Consider the following 23,527-nt stretch of genomic DNA (forward strand, 5'->3'; position numbering starts at 1 on the left):
CAAAGTGTCTTTCCAAGAAGATCACATCTCGACCCAAGATTTTTTTATTATAATAGAGATATATCCCTATACTTATCTTAATTTGTGTTATTTTTCATTTTTGATCAGCTTGGTAAAATTTTGCGTGCTGGACCACTGGATTTATCTTGATCTACACATTGGGATTTTGAAATATGGCAAAATGTATGTATTTTACATAAAAAAACATTTAAATAATCATTCAAATAATGTTTTAATTAGCACCTGTCAGAGCAAGTCCTATCACAGGTCAAATATCCTAGTCTTGCTGTCCTAGCAGATCAAAATGAAATTCAAAACAGTAATAAAAAAACCGAAAGCTCACAGGAACACACTTACAGCACAACATGAATACGACTGTGCAACAGTGAGTCATAAATGCATTGTATGCACCGATTAAAGAATCTAATATGCAAGAGAAATAGAGACAAAGCTGTTTTTCCAAGTTTAACTTATGAACATTATGATCAATGGAGCCTAAAGAGCAAACCAATTAAGATGATAAAATATAATGTAATTATAATATTTAAAGAAGCATGCAGTTTTCCATGTACCTGTATGCAAAGCTCTCCAATCTCTATAATATATATAGCTGGTGTGAAGGGTGGCCATGGCCATTACCTGGCCAGGACACCAAAAGAATGTAGAACATCGATTAGGCAATATCTCCCCTGGGACACTAGATAGATAGATAGATAGATAGATAGATAGATAGATAGATAGATAGATAGATAGATAGATAGATAGATAGATAGATAGATAGATAGATAGATAGATAGATAGATAGATAGATAGATAGATAGATAGATACTTTATTAATCCCAAGGGGAAATTCACATACTCCAGCAGCAGCATACTAATACAATAAACAATATTAAATTAAAGATTGATCATAATGCAGGTAAAGAACAGACAATAACTTTGTATAATGTTAAATGTTAACGTTTACCCCCCCCGGGTGGAATTGAAGAGTCGCATAGTTTGGGGGAGGAACGATCTCCTCAATCTGTCAGTGGAGCAGGACAGTGACAGCAGTCTGTCGCTGAAGCTGCTCTTCTGTCTGGAGATGATACTATTTAGTGGATGCAGTGGATTTTCCATAATTGATAGGAGCCTGCTGAGCGCCCGTCGCTCTGCCACAGATGTTAAACTGTCCAGCTCCATGCCAACAATAGAGCCTGCCTTCCTCACCAGTTCGTCCAGGCGTGAGGCGTCTTTCTTCTTAATGCTGCCTCCTCAGCACACCACTGCATAGAAGAGGGCGCTCGCCACAACTGTCTGATAGAACATCTGCAGCATCTTATTGCAGATGTTGAAGGACGCCAGCCTTCTAAGGAAGTATAACCGGCTCTGTCCTTTCTTGCACAGAGCATCAGTATTGGCAGTCCAGTCTAATTTATCATCCAGCTGCACTCCCAGATATTTATAGAATAAATAAGAAGGTACACTAGAAGGTAGGCCTCCTGGGCGACTGTGGCACCACGGATTCCTGTATGGCACACTAGGAGCTGGAGTTTGGTACAGCCCTGCTGGGTTCAGTGGGGGCCGCCAGGGGGAGATACAGAGCCCTATAATGGACTTCTAACACACGTGGGAGTGATTCCAGTTAATCTTGATGAGCCACCTGGAACACTCTCAGGACTTATCTTTAGGAGCCGCCTCACTCCACTTGGGGAGCCTGTGTGGAGGACTGGAGGCAAAAGGACTGTGCAAGTATTGTTGCCCTTGATTGTATATTGGTGAAGAAGAATAAATTGTGTGCTATGTGGAGAAACTTGTGTCCTGCCTGTCTGTGTCGGGTTAGGGCGGCTGTACGCACCCCGGGCTTCACACTGGTTGGAATACAGAATTACAATACACTGTAGCGAGTAAACTATGTTCATGAACTTGAGCTGTCAGTGAAATGTATCTCATTTTTATTTACATTCCACCACCATTATTAGCATACGTATAATTTTCTGTTTTTTTCATTTTGAAGAAAATAAATTGCATAACAAAAAATTTATCAATGTTTTGTTACTATTATATGGTTAAGTATATAACAATGAATTATATTATTTAGACAAATGGGTTTTGGTATAAATTCTGAATATGATTTGTAGCATTCATTTTTTTGTGCGTGTGACCTGTGTGATACATTCATAGGCAGTGTGCTGAACAAACGTAGCTCGGCCAACTGCAGTATGCAAGAACAGCTGTCTCTGGGGCTCAAACCATAAATCTCTCCAGAAAAGAGACATTACTCAGTAAACAATTATTACGAGGTAGTGGAATAATTACCATTAAAGAAATAACTGAATCAAAGCACAGGTGATTAAACAATAGTGAGAACTTGGCAGTTTCTAAGGTGCCAAACAACTCTCTGGTACTAAAAAAGAACTCTGCAACCTCTGACATTTATGTTGGGCCACAGCTTAGACTCTGACATGCAGTGTTAAAATTGGCATTTTAATTAGAATTTTTACAAGGGTTTTATATATGTATATATTTGTTCTGTTGGGGAATTTGTATCGATATAATATGTATTATATTATACCCATTCAAAGTATGGGCAGTATGTGACTATTTTGCTGTTTTAAATTTTGTTTTGACAACTTTATGCTGTATGTTGTAACTTGCTGTCGTCTGCCCATTTCCTTGTGTGTTACAAACTGCTTGCCTTATTGTTGGCACACTAAATATACGAGTTGTCAACTTTTCGACTTTAAAGACTATGTTCTGTAAAATTGAAAAGTTATTGCAAATGTTCATTAGATATATCATGCTGATAGCTGTTAATTTATTTTCTTGTTCTCAGAATTATACCATGGCCATCCATATGTTATCTAAGTCAAACCATTTTGCATAATCTGGCCTCACTCCAGAGGCCAGGTGGTGATGATACAGTATTTGTATGTTTTTCTTATAATGGAAGTGATAACATCATGTGGCAGACTTGTGAAACATACAACAGCTCAGTTCTGCCACAATGACATTCATTAGCTCACCTCTGAGTTTGTCTATCCTGTTGTTCAGAGTATTTTCAATTTGATTTGGTTTTTCTGATGTCTGGCAGCTTTAAATTACAGTTCATAAAACAGACCATCTATTCCTTCACTGAGCCTGATTACTTTGGTCTCAGTGCTGCGTGGATCACATTCACTCCTTTATAGAACCTTTTCAGTCTCTTATTTACATTTGACACTGCTGGTATGTAATATCACCAGTGAGAAATGGACGCCAGCTGTCGAACTCCTTGGCTTGTAAAGAGCACAATGCTTATTCTTACTTGCATATTTTCCACAGACTTGTGATGGGAGTACAACACAAATAACAGAGAACAAATGCTGTAGCACAACTATCTTGGAACTAACACTTACTTACTCTATTTTACTTGTAAAATGTATACCTTCTAATTAGTCATATTGTACATATTGTGGTTTTATAAGTTGCCTTAGAGCAGGGGTCTCCAACCTTTTTTCCCCTGAGAGCTACTTTTACAAAATGAAAATGGCTGAGAGCCTCCTCATGTTTTCTAATATTTATTCTCATAGCTTATTTCAACCCAAACAAACTGAATAAGCTTATTTTGCCTGAACATTTACAAAATGTTGGTGTCCACAACTCACATTTTGCATTAAAACATCACAAAAAAATATTAATTCACCTGCAAGTGCATTTTGTATGTCTGTATGCATTTCCTAGTGTATCTCACACTAATGAATTAAAACATGAATGCTGTCAAAACAAAACAATGGAATTCCAAATACACAGATATGACATATTTATTTGTCATTTTGTTCCATGTCTCTGTTTCACTTTATTCACAGGTCCAGTTTCATGTGTGATGTGTTTTTCAGTTAGTCAGATGACTGGCACTGCATGGAGTCAACAGGAGAGGCAGGTGTCTGGTGGAGTGGAGCCACTTAGGTTCACTCTTAGGGAGTCATTTAAATGTTCGTCTGTCAGTCTTGTTCTGATCTTTGATTTCATGACATTCATGTCAGACTCACAGAGGTATGGAGACCCAAATAAAGCAGACATTTTCAGAGCTGCTTGGTGAAGATTCTTATAGTTATCTCGCTCTACTAAGCTCCAGAAATGCTGAGAATGCTGTTGAGACTTTAACTGCACATTATTTTGAAGGTTTACTAATATAAAATATATAAAATCCAATGTCTGTCTGTCTGTTCGCTTTTCACGAGAGAACTACTTAACTGATTTAGATCGGGTTTTTTTCTATTATTTGTTTGAACATTCTGGTTGATTTTCTGTCATTTCGCTATGTATCACAGTTCACTTGCGGTTTCGATTTATTTGTGCGAATCCGAGAAACACGCAGCAGGCCGAGGGGAGAATGGCTTCATCACTCACTCACCAGCTTTGGGGCGTGTGCCTCAACTCCGCTTAGCTAATGAACGAGAGAACAATTGAATTCAACTTTGTTTGATATTTAAAATAAAGTGTTACTTAGGTTTTAATGAGTTTGAGTCCGGATTTTCTCTTAAGTGTATGCCACATTGAAAAGATAGATTGAAATTCAGATTGTGGATCGTGATATGATTTTTTGGAACGATCGCCCACCCCTAATTTGAATAACCAAGTTTTTAAATTTATGTAGGATTCATTAACCCTTTGGCGAGCTACTTGGAAAGGGGTTGCGAGCTACTGGTAGCTCGTGAGCGATGTGTTGGAGACCCCTGCCTTAGAGAGACGTCAAGTAAAATGACACCTTTTATTGGCAAAATAAAAAGATTACAATATGCAAACTTTTGAGGAAACTCAGGATCCTTCTTCAGACAAGATAGAAGAGGCCTAAGTTGCCTTGAAAGCTTGTATATTGTAATCTTTTTTAGTTAGACAATAAAAGGTGTCATTTTGCTTGACTTCCCACTACATTCATAATGGCTAACATGGTAGAACACCCTAGTACACTGTCGGGCAACCGATGCAGTGCGCCGTGGAATTTTCTAGGGGCGCTGCGAAAACTTTTGTAAAATATTTAAAATTGCTACTGTTTTTGAACTTTTGGAAGCTCTTATCTCTGTGAGCAAGGTTTTTCAACACTTACGGAAATGAAGTCTATGAAACGTGAGAGACTTCAAATGATCGACAAGGAAATGCGTGTCTGTCTTTCAAAAATTGATCCTCGCATCAATCTCATATGTGCTGAAAAACAATCTCAACGTTCACATTAATTAAATTTAAGATTTATCCTTTGATTCCTTTATTAATAAAATGTTTTTCAAACTTGTAAAATTAACTGTTTGTATTTGCGATTGTCCATAGATTGTATTGTCACGACTTTATTTATGGGCAGTCCCTCAGTTGCGCCGCGAAAGAACATTTTTGGACTTAGTGCGCCGCAACTCGAAAAAGGTTGCCTTTCGCTGCCCTATTACTACAGACATACAAGTTGCCTTAGATAAAGATATCTGCTAAATAAACAATATTAATAACACTTTACAGAATATCTATCCTTTCAAGAAACATTTAACTATTTGTCAATATGAGTAGCTGATAATTAAATTTATGACCTATAGTTAAAAACTGTCACTGAATTTAGGAGTGTGTGCGTGCGTAGGTCCTGCACTGTTTGCCAGGAGAGAAAAGTGATTGCTGATCTTTTTAATAATAATTTTTGCCTTCAAAAAGCACATGTTATACTGCATACATCATGGATAGAAAGACACTGTGTGCTTGTAATATGCTGCATCACAACTTCAACACACTTTGCAATGCTTTGTGGTCTTGACCTTACCAGGATGTCATACAGTCAGTGAAGATGTACTCCACTGTGCACTTATAAAACTGGATGAGGTATGGCTGAGCTTTTCTCTGATGTGTGAGAAAATAAAGGCGTTGTTGACTCCAAAAAGTTTTAACGTTGCTGACCCACTGTATATCATCCTTCCAATTCTTGGTAATCAGGCTTGTGATGGTGGTGTTATTGGAAAATCTAATGATGGAGCTGGAGCCACGTCATTGATAAACAGTTATTAGTGAACACATGGTCATCAGTGAACTAGACATAAGGGCAGGGGGCTTAGCACACAGCCCCACGGGGTGCCTGTGTTAAGGATCAATGTGATGGAAGTGATGTTGCCAATTAATCTGGTTGCAGAGTGGCACTAAGTCTGAAGTACAGGAATCTAGTGAGTTTGCTTCCCACAAGTCTGGTGAAATCTCAGAAATGTTCACGATATTAGCCAAACTCGGCAAAATACATTAAAGTCAATAGGGGAGGAGGAACTGAACTAGTTTTGAGTGAATTATAACAGTGCAGTGGTCTATTAAGCGTTCCTGAGGGTTAGGGAAAAATCTGCCAACTATGCTGGACTAATTACTCTGTCCAAATATGTCATATGAGCTGTGAGGCAGCAGTGCTAACCACTGTACCACCATGCCTCAAACAACAAGAGACGCAGAGGGAACAAATACAACAAAAGGCCAAAAACTAGCAATATATAAATATCTTTTTTTGTTTCACAGGTATCTGTGTGAATGCTTCCCCATTTCTTGTGAATAATGATAAATCTTTCATACTCGTACTTCTGTCCAAGCTCTGTAGCTCTTATCTTTTTTCTGCCCTAGCACACCACGTGTATTCCAAACAAACAAATCGTGCTGGCAGCCACATAGGGGGACAGTACATATCTAACATATGATACACATCTGATGATTTGGGCTGCCTTGTCGAAATATGCTATACATGCAAATATTTACACGTCTAAACGTCAAAATGTCGAATTGAACAAAAGATTTTTATGGCATTACTCACTAGCAGCCAACATTTTTTTAAGGTTGCACAAACCAATCATGTTCAGCTTACAATCACAACAATACTGGACCAAAAAACTGAGATTAAAATGGGAAAGGCATTGGATTGAGACAATGGATACATTTACTCCTAATGGATTAGACAACAAATAATATTGTTAGTAGAGTCTGTTTTAATTAATTTAACTTATTTGAATTTAAAGTAACTTATTTATTTGACTGTCGTTTCAGAATAAATGTATACTGTGCATGCGCAGAACAGTTTTGACACACATTTTGATAAGATGCGAGGTTCAATTGAACATCGGAATGTAACTCTTAAGTCAATGGTAACCTATTCTGATAATATTGTCTTTGCGGCCTACTGTGCATAACTCTGGAGTACTGTGCTGTACATTTCGCATACCTGAAGAACAGCGTCAGCAATCTTAAAGACTCATACAGCTCTTTGACGTCACACTGGCCTTGCAAAGCATCATGGGGCACTCTGAAATCATTATTTGCCTACCGCTCTACGAATTTCAAGGAAAATATTCAGCGAACAAGGTTAACAATGAATACAGAATATTTGCTGTGAAAATCCCTTTGGCAAATTATACCAATCATCACTAGTGATCGCCTTTGATGGAACAAGACAAATATGGGACCTTCTGTAGGCTGAAGGTGATTCAAACTCCCTGGAGATTTACATTTAGTGTCCCTCTGCCCAATGCTTGTCACATATTGGTAATCATTAGTACAACTAACTTTAGTTTTTCCTTTGGCTCAAGGGATTAATTGTTTCTTTTTAGGCAGATGGGAAGCAGAGCTATTTGAGTGCTACAGGTTTGTAAAACAGATGCTGAAATTCTGTTTAGACTGGATGATTTATTGTTTAAAAATTAAAGAATAGGATACGAAAGATACTCTTAATTCCTAATAGTGACATCCATTGTGATATATGCATCTCCTACAGAAACACTCTTGACAGCAACATTTTCAAATTACTATAAAATAAATAGGAACAGAGATACAAGCCATTGCAGTGATGTGAAGACCTTAAGCCTACACTGTACAATTTAATCTACAATTAGCTCTAAAGTTATTGTTAGACAGTAACCACTTGTGAGGCAATTATAAAATACCAGTAACGGCGCCCTGCATGATAACAGGCAGTGAATACACCTGACTTGAGCATTCCTAGTTTTCATCCTCTTTCTCTGTACGTTTAGCGTTCATTGGCTCAGCGGTTGATGCACTTGCTGCTTCCTGAGCAGATCTTCTTTTCTCCACCCTAGTCATCCACTTCATCTCTTCTTTCACTTTAAAATTGATAAAGTCAGTGTTTGTGTTGCAACTACTTAGTATGTTTTCCTTAATTTTTCACGTAAGCAGGCACTTACTGTATGTCTTCAATCTGCCTCAACAATGATTTAAGATATGAAGAGGTAGGGGAAGTGACGGCAAAGGTGGTAGGGATGAGAACACCACCCGTACACATGCGCCGCAAAGCCGCCCTTCTGGCTGCTGCCGAGAGTTGATTCTACAATAAAATAAAATAAAAATAAAAGAGGAATAACCTTGGAGGTCAATCATCACCCCAAAAGCAGATAGTAGACTTCACGTAGTATATGGGTACCAAATTTCAGGTGAATAGGTGAGCAAAATGACACCTTTTATTGGCTAACTAAAAAGATTACAATATGCAAGCTTTCGAGGGAACTCAGGCCCCTTCTTCAGGCAAGATGTCATACAGAGACTGGAGTTCCCTGTGTTTATATAGACACTAGGACAAGAAACAACATTGGTAAATCTTTAAGTGAGAAATCTTAAATGTAAAAAATTAATAGACCTCTTCAGGCTAAGATTCATTTAACAAGAGAAAAGCACAATGTATGGTCAAGATCTTTGGATAAGATAACTGTCCAACAAAGTCTTTTAAAGTTTCTAATGAGTTTTTCAATACAATGTGGACCTGTAGTCAAGTTGTCTGTGTCAGTCTGAGAGATGTAAACAATCCTCACACCTGGGGCCTGAGTTGCCTCGAAAGCTTGCATATTGTACTCTTTTTAGTTAGCCAATAAAAGGTGTCATTTTGCTTGACTTTTCACTACATTCGTAATGGCTAACACGGTACAACACCATAGTACTACAGGTGAATAGGTCAAAGGGTTTGTGAAGTACCGGTGATTTAAAATCCTGGACAGACATAAACGGACAGCCACAGTAGCGTATTATAGAAGAAGAAAGATGATGTGTTTTCAACATGGAGGCTTAGTTCTCATTTTAGCTTTCTGATGTTTTGGGTTCTAATGCTGCTAGGATATACTCCTGCTCCACGTGAGCCTAAACTCAGTCAGTGGAATACAGAATGGATGGATGGTTATTTTATTTAAAACAAAAAGAGTATAAGCAGTCATTTTGATTTAATAGGATGAAGAATCCCCCCATTTTTAAAAGTGATATAAAACTTTGCAGGTGTTCTCAGTGCACCGACAGCACAACAGATGTTTCCTTTGGAACTTATGGACAATACTGTACAGTACATAGTTGATACGTATTCTGTGTCTGTATGTCCATAAGTAATTAATAAAGAGGCTAATTTATATTTCTTCTTATGTATTATTTTCTTTAAACTGGTAGTAAAAATTATCAAATTAAGTTGCACTCCACAAAACATCAAAATGTTAACTAGTATAAAAGCAGCCATCCCATTCCAGCTTGTTTTGTTCACCTATGGAAAAGAACAGAGCAAAGCTGGAACAAATGTACAGTGTAAAAGGGGAACAAAGTGTGTATTATAGATGACTGGAGAAGTACAATGGTTTTATGAAACCAAATGACAAGCACCACACTTAATGAGTTTAAGTTGAAAGACGAGGCGTACATTGCACTCCATTAAAGGCATTTACTGAAGAGAACTGCACATAGTAGATGAAGCAAGTGTAACTGGTGAAAACAAATGGGCCATGAAGAAAAAGTGTGGGATGGTCTGTTGTTGTGAGAAGAAATGAAAAGAGAAGGTTAGCAGACAGGGTTTGCAAAGCGGCATTTGCCATCTTGTTGTATGCATGCACATCGTGAATATTTAATAAACTTAGCATTCTGTTGAGCTAACCCTGGTATTTTATTATATTACCGCTTCATCAAATGAATGCACAGAGTATCTGTCTTTTCAAATTCATCAGTCCTATCTTTGCATTTTAAGTCATAGCACTAAGTCAAGAAACACATTTTCAATGAGTGTGTCAAGTCACATGTTTTTTAGTGTGATCTGGCTAAAGATAGTAGTCCTGTATCTTTCAGCAAGGGAATGGATTTAGTTTCCAGGTTGCAAATAAATTAACCAATTTTTTTATGCTTTTCTTTTCCTTTAGAGTAGAAAAACTGAGCAGTATCTGGCATTTCTACTTGTTCATTTTCTTGTCCCTTTTCTCTCTTTATGTGTTGCAGATTCTACCAACAGATCATTTTGGAGCACCACAGAGATGGCTGTAAGTAGAAGTGTTATTATCATATTCATTCTCCTTTGAATATGTCTGCGAGATCCTGTTTTTTAAAATGGCTGCACATGCATTTCATGAAAACTCACAGAACAGATAATGCAGGTTTTCTTAAAACTAGAAAACATGATTAAAAGAAATAGAACAGAATATTTCTTATTAACACCATTAGATCAGGACTGGCCTTCCAAAAATAAAGCACAGGAAAGGGGAAGATGGGGTCTTATTTGAGAGAAAAAATACACTATAGACAAAACACACAAACTCTCTCCACAGACGGATAGGGAGCTCAACATCTAGAATGAAGCTGAGAGATTTGTTATCATCATCATTTGGCTACCCTCCCATTTATTTTGTATTTTTGTGATCTAATGTTCATTATCTCAGGTCATAATTGGGAATTTTAGTGTTATACTGTATACTAAACTAGGGGGCTTCGTCCCCTGCTCGCTTCATTTGCCCACTGCCCCATCTGCCTGTACTACGTGCCAACCGCTTCACGTCTCTGCTACTCGCATTGTGAAGAAGGGGGCTGAATGTACCCCAAGGAGATGCGATTGCTCCTCCGACACCCCCTCTTAAACGGTGATACAATGGGAAACACATACAGTTTTTTTTACCTCCTCTTTGCTTGATCAGCTGCTGGTTTGCTGCTGCTGCCATGCCATGTGATCTGCATCTTGCCCGGCACACTTCTGGCATATCACCTATGCCCATATATTTGATCTCTTTTCACTTTTACCTTTTCGTCAATATCGCATTGAATTTTGATTCCATGTTTGGAATTACATCATGACAACGCAACGTTTAACTGCCCGTGAGTGAATATTGTTTCTTTCTCTCTACAAGAAATGCTTCAGACATAACCACACAGGACTTTTCCAAATCTCTTTGCATAAGCTCTTGTCTCGCAAGGCCCCGTGCGTGGTTACATCGCTTGGCACGAATACTCGTCTCGCGGGATGTGACAGTGTCTCTGAGACAATCACGGCTTGTCTCCTTCCAAGGTTTTTTTTTTATAATATTATGGTCTTTACTATTTGTATCAGTTTTGAAAAGGACATAACTGGGTATTCATATCATAAAGACACAATTCTTGTATTGCAGTTGTATCATACCAAAAATGTCTGGACAATACAGCTGTTCATTTTTACAAACATCACAGGGAGTTTGATGGAGGCTGGTTGTGAGACTGTACAAATGTGACAAGTGGGATGACGCTGGTGACAAAGCTTATTAACATCCTGGAGGGCACAGAAAATAACAACAATGTGAAGACTGGTACACTGTGTGACATTACCTCCAGCAGTGCTCTTTCACATCTAGAGCAGGGGTGTCGAACTCCGGGCCTGGAGGGCCACAGTGGCTACAGGTTTTCATCCTTTTCCTAATTAGTGACCAGTTTTCACTGCTAATTAAATAATTTGCCCTTTGTTTTAATAGCCCTGTTTTTAAGGATCTGCGGTGGGTTGGCACCCTGCCCGGGATTAGTTCCTGCCTCGTGCCCTGTGTTGGCTGGGATTGGCTCCAGCAGACCCCCGTGACCCCGTGTTCGGATTCAGTGGGTTGGAAAATGGATGGATGGATGTTCTGACTTGATTAATTTCTTCATTAAATGACAGCCAAACAGAAATGAGATGTGAAACGAGCCAACAGATAACCAGCTAAACTGGGTCTTCAAACTCCAACCAATTTCACTCCACAACCAGTTTCTTAATGAGAAGCCGATTCTTGCTGTTTATTAAACTCGTTCGTTAATTCCATGGCTTGTTGCTGCTCTCATTCTGCCACAGCAGACATTTCCAAAATTGTTGATTTTCTGTTTTTTCCAAGAACACTGTGAAAATGCTTTGGTGATCTGAGAGATTTGTCTTACTGAGACCTTCACCTTTCTTTATTTTCAGATATTGTGGATAGCTGGTTGTGTGGGCAGCTCGTTTTGTGTCTCATTACTGTGTTGAGGCTAATTAAGGAAAAAGAAACAACAAAGGGGCTGAGTCAAGTTAATTAAAATTAAGACAAAAGAAGTTAATTAGCAGCAAAAAACTGGTCACTAATGAAGATGATAGTTAGAATGAAAACCTCCAGGACCGGAGTTCGACACCTGTGATCTAGAGTAAGGATCCAAATCTAAACGCTGAACAGTGGACGTGGCTGTAGCTTTTTTCCACCAAACAATTTCAAGATTTTCTATGGCTTGTTAGTATTCTCATTTGATACTGTAGGGCATTTCTAATGTTAATGATTTTACCTTACTGAGAACATTATTTACTGGTTTCATGGGTCAAAGCAGATTAAAACTTTTAGACCTTCACATTTCTCTATTATTTCTTACTTATGGTGAACATAAAGATGTGCAAATGGCTATTTGTCTCCTTGCTGTTTTTATCTCATTTCTAGTTGGCATCTGGATAGAAAAAAAAACAAGAAGCAATTAAAACTGTGAGTATAGGTGTTTGAGAATTAAAGAAAAAATTCTAGGTTTTGAATCTTAACAAGCATTTGAATTAAGAACCACAACCGCAGTGGCAATTCAGGACTGAAATGAACTATCTTTGATCTATAGAACTTTGCCATTTCCATGGTTAGCTAAGTAACGGCTTCACTATGAGGACTGACAAATCTCAGAATAGCACTCCATTTCAGGTGTCTTTTATAACCTACATCTATGGCAGGTCAAGCAGCCGTTAAAGCTGTGGAGTAGCATTTGGGGCTGGGTTGGTCATCCTATGCTTCAAACGAAAACACACACACACAGAAACCGCACATACTGTATGCACAGCAAAGCACTGATTTTTAGCAATGCCTGCCCAGCATATCAATCTTCAGTGCTCCAGACAAAGACTCAATAGTTTTGGCCTGTGCCAACCAAAAATTTTTGCATCATTTAGATAAAAGAAATGATACTTGTAAAAGCTGAAGAGACATACCTTTCCCATGCCACCTCCTTAGGTTTGTCTGCAGAGATACCAAGACATTCCCAAGCCAGCTGAGAGATATAGTCTTTCCAGTATGTTGTGAGTCTGCCCTGTGGTCTCCTCCCAGTTGGACATACCCCATGGAGGTGTACAAGTGACATCCTAATCAGGTGCCTTAACCACCTCAACCAACTCCTTTTGGCTCTACTTGAGTTCCTCGATAATGTTTGTGTTTCTCATTCAATCCTTAATGCTGAGCATAGATGCTCTGCAAAATAAACTCATTTCTGCCACTTGTATCCATGATCTTCTTTTTCTGGTTACTACCCACAGCTCGTAACCATAGGTGAGGGTAGGAACACCCACCACATGACAAACCACCTCAGGACCCCAGGTTAGAACCCAAGTGCAGCCATGTGACGGGTGACACCTCAGCACCACACCAGTTCAGAGGGAATGGAACAGTGTAAGTTTTTTTATGGTGGCTGGAGTGCCAATTCTGCCACCAACCCCAAGGTTTTTTCCTGTGTCCTGAATAAACTCTCTCCCCCTGTCATTCCACTATTGGACCAGTTAAGGGCCCCGGCCGTCCCCCACAAAGGTAAACCTTTTTACTACCATTTCTCCAGAAGTTATGGCAGCCCTCCATTAAATTTCTCCATGTCCCTTAGGCCCTGCCTGGTACCTGGCACCCTATGTGACCTGGAAACATCACCAATGATGCCATTATAGATATCACAGTCTCTGCTTAGTTTAACCTTGTTCTGTCCCTGAAGCTTTTAATTTAATTAATTTCAGGTGCTCTTTTAGTATAATTTCACAATGGAAACAATACATTAACAGACAAACACATCATAACAATTTTTCTCCACAGCGAACCTTTTGAAGTCATATGTGTTCAAAAGATACTGTGAGTGATAATGCAGTTGAGGTTGTGTTCTCACTAAGAAACTGTGAAATCAACTTATTTTTATTCAGTTGATTTTACAATTTCTTATTGATGACACAACCTCCTACCTACATAATCACATGGCCTTGGCCTGACACAATAGTACAGTACAATAAAATTGGTGTATAGTGCCAATAGTACAATACAATAGTACTGGTACAATAGACAGCTACATTCAATCCGCTACACTGAAGACAATAGTCGTCTTAATTCCCAGTATGAACTCAGCACATATTCGTATGACAGCCTCTGGTTTATGTGCAGGATGCCCTTTCTGTTTTGGAGTTTTCACTTTTCCCAGTGTCTTCCAGTTTGATCACATTCAGGTATAATGCTCTGGCAACCTTTTGTAATATTAAAAATGCGATCAGGTCCAACACCCTTCTCACAATGTTATCAGCTCTTTGAAAGAACATTTTACAAGAGTGGCACAAGTTGGTGCTAGCAGGAGCTGCACTTGAAGTTCATTTTCAGAAGCCTTTGTGAAACTTGTATAGCTTGCATGCATTGTGTGTTTTGCTGCTTCAATCTAGAAATGAATGCATCAATTCTTTAAAACACAGCCTGATTGTCAGCTTTTGGAGTGTTAGAGACTAGTTGTTGTTACAGTTTTCTTGTTACAAAAGAGTCACTGTGAAGCTGAGCTCCCTAGCATTTCTCATTGATGCAACTAACCACTTCTTCTTCTGCTTGCTCTGGTAATCTCACTGGCCTTGAGATACTGTGAGCTTATTGTTGGCATGAGCTGTGGTTTCAAGAATTAGCTACTAATCCCTTGTTTCAGAGAAATCTTTCCAAAGACTTACTGCGTCATGTGAGGAAGCTTATTGGCCAGTGCTGAAGGTACGCACTCTAAATCCTGCAAAAGTGCTTAGTTCCCAGTGCTAGCTGGTCAGATGTGACAACTTTTAAGCCTCATTCACTTTATAGAATGTGCCAGTCTTGTTCTAGCTGTTTCTGTTTGATGGTCAGTTTTTCTTCATTACATCATTTTTTTATTTTCTATTTTTGTGCCCTCCACTTTTCTCCTCATGTATTACCACGCCAATGGCATTATACAGTATATACCCAATATCAAGTTAAAATGTGCCTTTTCTATGGTTTCCAACCACTAAGGTACACTCTGGCTCTTTCAGAATTAACATGTTCTTGCTTAGACCTCCTGCTTGGCTTTTCCTTAAATGCATTTTTGGACTGGGTTTTGAAATCCATTCCACATGTTTTTGTGAATTAATGTCTTTTGCAGACTGGTACATTCCGCATGGTGTCTGAAGAGGAACAAGCCCTTCGGACCAAATTGGAGCGCCTCACTGTCAAGGACCACGGACCCGTTTTTGGGCGATGCGAAAAGCTGCCCCCTCACACCCAGCAGAAGGTACACCTCCCTACTTTCATGGTATTGGGTCGTTTTCCAAAATTTTGCCCAGGATTTTTCATCAGAGGCTGTTGGTAATGTGGTTGTTTCTTTTCAGGTAATCAAATGTGTGATTTTTGTGTTTGTTTGATAAGGCTGCCATGTTGTTCTAACTATGCCATTTATATCTTTTAATTGTGCATTATTTCGGGTATAGTTTGAAGTCATAATGAGTAGTAAACCATAGATACACTTTTTATTAAGTTTTCCTTTATTTTTTCTTGTGTAAGTAACAGAAAGGGACGGTACAACTTACAGCTAAGACCAGAAGCAGTACAAAGAACCTGCTCTGGAAATTAGGCTCAAATGGTCATCAGATGACAGCAAGAATCAGATTAAATGGCACCATGGCACTCAATCCATGCACAAGTATTATGATATATGCTGAAACTTACTGGAACAATGGCAAATAACTGAGTTATTTTGGCTTGCCACTCATGGAAGAACCATGCAAGATGTCTTTAATTACAGTCCTACAAAAATGGTCAATCCATACAAAGTACCAGAGCAGCACATACAGTATACTCGATTAAACAGAACTGAAGCCAGACTTAAAGTATCAGTGAGGGACAACTAACCAGATGGCCCTTAGACCAAGTTGCCCACCTGCCAAGTTGTTTTGCCTGCCTAAGGTAAAGTCATCTCTGATGGAGGATCGCAGGAATCGTCAGGTACAGGGGTCCTTTCATTGGATTGGCTGGCTCAGCACTGACTCAGCTGTGAAATGGCCAATAGGGGGAGGCAGCTTGATGGCTGAGGTCTCCAAGACTCTGAACAAATTCAAATTATCCATCCATCCATCCATTTTACAACCCGCTGAATCCGAACACAGGGTCACGGGGGTCTGCTGGAGCCAATCCCAGCCAACACAAGGCGCAAGGCAGGAACCAATCCCAGGCAGGGTGCCAACCCACCGCAGGACACACACAAACACACCCACACACCAAGCACACACTAGGGCCAATTTAGAATTGCCAATCCACCTAACTGTGGGAGGAAACTGGAGCGCCCGGAGGAAACTCACGCAGACATGGGGAGAACATGCAAACTCCATGCAGGGAGGACCCAGGAAGCGAACCCAGGTCCCCAGATCTCCCAACTGCGAGGCAGCAGCGCTACCCACTGTGCCACCCAAATTCAAATCATATCATGTGATATCATCTACTGCTGAATTCTGCTCTGTACTTGTAATATTTTTATTTTACTATTATATTGTATTAAGGATTACTTGTGTTCTGTTCTGTAAATTGTATTGTATTGACCCCCTGCTTTTTGACACCCACTGCTTGCCCAACTGACCTGGAAAGGGGTCTCTCTTTGAACGGCCTTTCTCAAGGTTTCTTTCTATTTTTTCCCTACTAGTAGTTTTTTTTGGGGGGGAGTTTTTTCTTGTCTTCTTGGAGAGTCAACGCTGGCTGGCAGTCAAAAGGCAGGGCCTGTTAAAGCCCATTGCGACACTTCTCGTGTAATTTTGGGCTATACAAAAGTACATGTTATTGTATTGTATTGTAGACTCAGTTTCTGCTGTGGGTGGATGCTTACATTTTTGTGCAAAATCAGGTCCTAAAAGTTTTAAATTTCAAATAAAGGAACAGAACTAAAACACTACTAATAATTGATTTGATTTTGTGAATTTCCCCTTGGAATCTATCTATCTATCTATCTATCTATCTATCTATCTATCTATCTATCTATCTATCTATCTATCTATCTATCTATCTATCTATCTATCTAATGTATTAACAGCATACAGTAAGAGCAGTACAGTGGCACATACAATAGGTTAGCACTCCTGCCTCATGGCTCCAAGCTGCTGAGGTAAGTTACCAGCCTAGTCGTTATCCTAACGGTGCCAGAACATTCCTTCTATTGTATGTTGATGATTTTTTTTCCCTGTCACTTCTGTTTACTTAAATAACCTAAAGATATACAGTTTGGGGTTCGGCGGATTGGCCTGATATAACTGAGCATGCTCTGTGATGTTTGCTTCCAGTCCTTCCTTGCCCTAATGTGGAAAAGATACACTTTCACTCTGTATAGCCCCCTGTGGATTAGGAAGATTCAGAAAATAAACTTACCATTTGGCAAAATCTAATAAAAAAGTAAATGAGAAATAAAACAAAAACCATAAGATACACCCAAAAGTGTTCCAGAAACAAAATCTTCATTTGTAAAATCTGAATTTAGACTATCTTCTAATTATTTTTCTAATATATTTAATTTCATCCTTGCTGTTCTTAACAAAAAAATGATGTGGTTCCTCACTGTTTTCTTAATAATGCTTTAATACTGGAACAGTCCTTTTGGGTTTTATTACGCATTTATGTTCCTCCAGCTGCCTTTTGGCATTTTTAATTTCCCTTTTAACTGTTTCTCTCAGTTTATGATGAATAGAAATTTAATTGGTTTTCTAATAGCCATTGTAAAACTGTCTTTTCTTCAATAATCTCCATTTAGGCTTCCATTTTAAATACTTTTTGTTGACATTTAGGCAAAAGATGAGCTAAATGAGACAGAGGAAAAGAAAGTTTTAGCAGTCAAGGAGCTGCGTTCACTGACCCAGGAGAAGGCCAGTTCTGGGGAGGAAACGGAAGCATCAGTGGCAGCATGGATGCTGGAGAAACCTGATTTATTCCTCTTACGTTTTGTTCGTGCTCGTAAATATGACATCAACCGTGCCTATGAGCTGATGAAAGGTAAGTGGGTGGACATCCAATCTTTTATTAATGCCAGTGCCATCCTACCAAGACTAGCAAAATAACAGGTGTAGTCTTGGAAACTCTGACTACAATGCCAAGGTGAGGGTGAACTGTGAAAGTGATACACACTATGCAGCTCTTCCTGAATTACTCTTACCTGTAACTTGTGATTAAATTGTAATAAGGAGTTTTAACTTTGGGACCACACTTTTGGTCATAAGTTGTAGCATTTACAGTAGATGATGTTCAATGAGATAAAAAGTGTTATGCTATTTTTTCGGTGCCACTTAATGCAACACACACACCACTACGATTTTAGCAGCTCCAGTCAGCTTACCCAGATGTCTTTAGTTAGTAGAAAATGTCATTAGCAGAACAGGACCCACAATATATACATCTTCCAGGTCCACCTTCTTTGCTCTTAATTATGGATTAACACATCACACAATACCCAAAAATAATTTTTTTTTGAAGTAACATTATGTCTGTGTAAAAAGACATAAACGTTTGCTTTTAAAGGATAAGTTTATTATTCATGTCAAAGTTATTTCTTCACAATTATTGCATATATTAATGTCCCACAAGAAATTGTGTTCTAAAGTAAAGCATATTTTATACATTTTAAAAAATTACTAGGTTGCTCCTGTGTTTCATAATGGAGCTGATGGGTATATGGGTCCCATTGTGAAGAAAAGACAAACGCTATAGAATTGCACACTTTGAAATAGCAAGATGCGCAGTGAAAAGCACACGTATGCATTTCATAGTAATTTGTACGCATAACCGTAAATCTGAACTGAACTGAGGACACTGCATTGTATTTTAATTAAAGCCTTAGATGTGTATGTTTCACTTTAAGATGAAACAATAAAAGGAATACTCAATAAATGGAAAAGGCAAAGTGTACAATAAAAGAGAGTGAAGTGCCACAAACCAGTTATTGAACTTTTAAATCCATGATGAGTTGTCTTGTTGAGGATTTTGTAATAAAAAAACTGAGGACAACATTTTTGAATGAAAACTCCCTGACACTCTCTGATACCAATCAGTCCATAAATACATGTGGAGGACATGCAGACTCCATGTAGAACCTGGTGGAGTCATGAATGACAGAAAATATCAGTACAGAACTTACTGAACTTCAATCTGATTAAATTTAGGTAAACTGCCATTGCTAAAGTGGTCCTAGTGTGTATGTCTCTATTCGCACTGCAGTGCACTGGCACTTTGTCTGGGGCCTGGTGTAGGCCCCAGCAGCCCTGCAACCCTGATTTGGATAAGCGGGTTAGGAGGATGGATGGATTTAATTCAGTTATGTTTATTTCTCTATAGCGGCCTTCACTGTGAGCAGGTACAGAGCACTGTGACAAGTTCTCAGGTAAAATGCAAATATAAATTTTACAAATTGCTTAATACAGAGCTAGTGCACATAAAGACACAGATTTTTTAAAGCACATAGAAAACAAAGTAGAAACTGATTAGCAATAAATGGAAACCAACGATATCTGTCCTTTAATGAATTGTTGAACTATGGCTATGGATTGATGGATGCACGTCTATCATGTCTGCTCTGTTTGTGTCACTTGATTACACACTACAGCCAAGCTCAATATTCTCTTTCACCAGAGCACATTTGTACATTATAAATCCAGTGGCAGCAGGCATTTTTTTTTTTGAAACAATAAAGTAAGCTTCCATATAGTGAAAGAATGTAAGCAACCGTGTCAGTTGTTTCAGTTATTATTGTCTTGTTGTCTACAGAACTGACAGCAATTCATGTATAGGCATCAACGTTCAATGTCAATAACGGCACTTGGTGGTGTGTTTTTGAGGTGAACCCATGCCTCTGACCCAGAAAGGTGCTGCAGAGGACAGCAAGCAGTAAAGTACAGCGCACAGTCGTTTTCCTTTTAAATTGGCTGAATCTCACAATGGTTTGCTTTTTGCTTTTTATTTTCCTTTTTAAAATGAAACGGATACACTGCTTTACAATATGTGTACAATTGCAGGATGTGGATCTACAGCCAACAAAATGTTTGATTTGAAAAATGGGTCTATTTGGTAAGTTTTAAGCCTTCTCTTCACTATATGATCCCAGTACTTATTATCTTAATTACACTGCCTGGCCAAAAAAAAAATCGCCACCTGGATTTAACTAAGCAAATAGGTACGAGCCTCCTATTGGATAATTACTGCATGGGCGATTATATTTCAGCTGGGAACAAGTTATTTAACCCCAACTGGTGCAATGAGTTGCTTCTCATTTCTTAAACAACCATGTCGAAAGACACATCTCGTGGTCGTGGAAAAGAGGTTAGTTTGTTTGAGAAGGGTCAAATCATTGGCATGCATCAAGCAGAGAAAACATCTAAGGAGATTGCAGAAACTACTAAATTTGGGTTAAGAACTGTCCAACGCATTATTAAAAACTGGAAGGATAGTGGAGACCCATCGTCTTCGAGGAAGAAATGTGGCCGGAAAAAAATCCTGAATGATCGTGATCAGCGATCACTTAAACGTTTGGTGAAATCAAATCGAAGAAAAACAGCAGTAGAACTCAGGTCTATGTTTAATAGTGAAAGTAAGAGCATTTCCACACGGACAATGCAAAGGGAACTCAAGGGATTGGGACTGAACAGCTGTGTAGCCGTAAGAAAACCACTAATCAGTGAGGCAAACCGGAAAAAAAGGCTTCAATTTGCTAGGGAGCATTAAGATTGGGCTCTGGAGCAATAGAAGAAGGTCATGTGGCCTGATGAGTCCAGATTTACCCTGTTCCAGAGTTGAGAATCTTTGGGATGTGCTGGAGAAGGCTTTGCGAAGCGGTCAGACTCTACCATCATCAATGCAAGATCTTGGTGAAAAATTAATGCAACACTGGATGGAACTAAATCTTGTGACATTGCAGAAGTTTATCGAAACAATGCCACAGCGAATGTGTGCCGTAATCAAAGCTAAAGGCGGTTCAACGAAATATTAGAGTGTGTGACCTTTTTTTTTGGTGGCAACTTTTTTTTTTGGCCAGGCAGTGTATAAAAATCAACAGTGGGCTAGTTATATTCTTTTAGATATATAAAATGCGCTCACTTTAAAATACAACTTGATGTGGCAAAATAATATATGCCAAGATTGTGAAGTAACAACTTCAACTTGAAGAATACCAAACTTATCTTTTAATTCACATAAGGTAGCTGAGGTTATCTAATTAAACAATCGATGCAGTTCAATCATAATGAAACTCCCTCGATAAATTAGATTATACCTACATTTTTGAAAATGGGGATAATAAAAGTAGGAGTTAGTAATGAATCACAGGTTTTTAGTATGTTCAGTTTTAAACTATGTTGTAACACATACCGTTATTAAGGCAAGCATTATTCCAATGTAAATACTCAACTTAAGAGTTACTCACACAGTCAGATGATAGGCATTCATTCTAAATCTGTGATCGTTGCATAATTAATTTTTTTTTGCCTATTTTCTTAAGGTTCATTCCTGGGAAAACATGCTGTTGCCCATTAATTAGGAGCTTTTCATAGAGCTTCTAGAATACAGAAAAGCTTATTGTGTAGAAATAGGCCACGGTTATGGGGAGATAGTGGAGCTGATTCTATGCCACATGCTTAAGGCAGTTTCTGTACAGCAGGTTTATGAGACTTTCTGAAAACTTCTCTCCCACAAGAATTACTTGTGCAATAGTAGTATTCATGGTTGAATGCACAAATATGATAGCAAGTAAAATTTACATTTGTCTTTTGGAGAATAATTTTTTGTTCTCCTTGTCTATTTTACGGAGCCCCCGAGGGGACATTGTGTCATTTTTTTTTCTGGGGATTTTTCTGGTGCACACCAGATAGTATCAAGTGAGCAAAAGATAGTATTAAGAGCACTCCAGAGGCCCTGCCTCTTGACAGCCCCCCAGCCTTGACTCTCTAAGAAGACAAGGAAAAACTCCTAAAAAAAACCTTTGTAGGGAAAAAATGGAAGGAAATCTTGGGAAAGGCAGATCAAAGAGAGACTCCTTTCCAGGTATGTTGGGCGTGCAGTGGGTGTCAAAAAGAAGAGGGTCAATACAATACAATACACAGAACAGAACAAATCCTCAATACACTATAAAAATAAAAAATTTACAAGTACGGAGCAGAATTTAACAGTAGATGATATCATATAATATGATTTCATCTACTGTTAAATTCTGCTGTGTACGATAGTATCAACCACACAGTAACTGGAAAGGGGCTCCATACCTATACATAATTTCTGACGCATATTAGTTCTGTTTCATAGTTGCACTTAGGAAAAATGGAAATTGGAGACTTTATAGGAATATACTTTCAGCTTGGTCTTAAACCCAAAGACATAGTGCTTGTTTTTGCAGTTCCATCTGGAGCTCACTTGATACTATCTGCTGCGCACCTAATACTATCTGGTGCTCAACAGAAAAATCCCCAGAAAAAAAAATTACACAATGTCCTCTCAGGGGGCTCTGTTCTAGTTTGATCTTCTGATTCTGAACAAAAATGCTATATGGAGGTGAATTTGCTGGAGGCTTTGCTGAATATGACATCTGGTTGGCTGTCCCACACATATCTTGCTCAGCTGTATTATTTACAAAAGAAGAAGCCATACCCAGTTGATACAGAATGTCTTGATACAGCAGACCATACTGGTTAATAAGTCCCATCCATCTCTGGAAGGTGACAGGTCCCAGCTAGTCTGTCTGTATCCCGTATCTAGTAGAAATGGGCCCTTTATCTATTGCCATTATTGAATCACATAATTGTATTTAAATTAAACACTCACAAGAGACAAACCTTATGCTGCCTAGATCAAATAACATCTAAAGGAACGATTGTACTGTATATTAAAAAACCTTAAAATTCATATGGTGCTTGGTTTCATAACTTTAGTATAAATGAGGTATAATATACTTCTCAAAAATTTAAAAGAACACTTTTTAATCAGAGTATGGCATCAAGTCAATGAAACTTCTGGGCTATTGATCTGGTTAGTTAATTAGCAGAGGGGGTTGTTAATCAGTTTCAACTGCTTTGGTGTTCATGAATTAACAACTGGTGCACTAAAGGGGCAACAATGAGACGACCCCCAAAATAGGAATGGTTTAACAGGTGAAGGCCACTGACATTTTTCCTTCCTTATGTTTTCGGACTGTTTTTTCACTAGTTTTGCATTTTGCTACGGTCAGTGTCACTACTGGTAGCATAAGGCGATACTTGGACCCTACAGAGGTTCCACAGGTAGTCCAACATCTCCAGGATGGCACATCA

The 23,527-nt window shown here is 38.7% G+C and overlaps 1 protein-coding gene across 1 annotated transcript in view; it reads left to right on the forward strand.

Moving 5' to 3' along the window:
* The window catches only part of rlbp1b (retinaldehyde binding protein 1b), a 52,826-nt gene that overhangs the window by 11,717 nt on the left and 17,582 nt on the right, over nt 1-23,527 (forward strand). Inside the window, exons 2-4 of the mRNA XM_028791407.2 lie at nt 10,210-10,250; nt 15,373-15,501; nt 18,032-18,236. Of these exons, the coding sequence (XP_028647240.1) occupies nt 10,245-10,250; nt 15,373-15,501; nt 18,032-18,236 (340 nt within the window). The 5' untranslated portion in view covers nt 10,210-10,244. The remainder of the gene's footprint in view (nt 1-10,209; nt 10,251-15,372; nt 15,502-18,031; nt 18,237-23,527) is intronic.

The sequence above is a fragment of the Erpetoichthys calabaricus genome, chromosome 17, assembly GCF_900747795.2.
Source record: "Erpetoichthys calabaricus chromosome 17, fErpCal1.3, whole genome shotgun sequence".
NCBI lineage: Eukaryota > Metazoa > Chordata > Cladistia > Polypteriformes > Polypteridae > Erpetoichthys > Erpetoichthys calabaricus.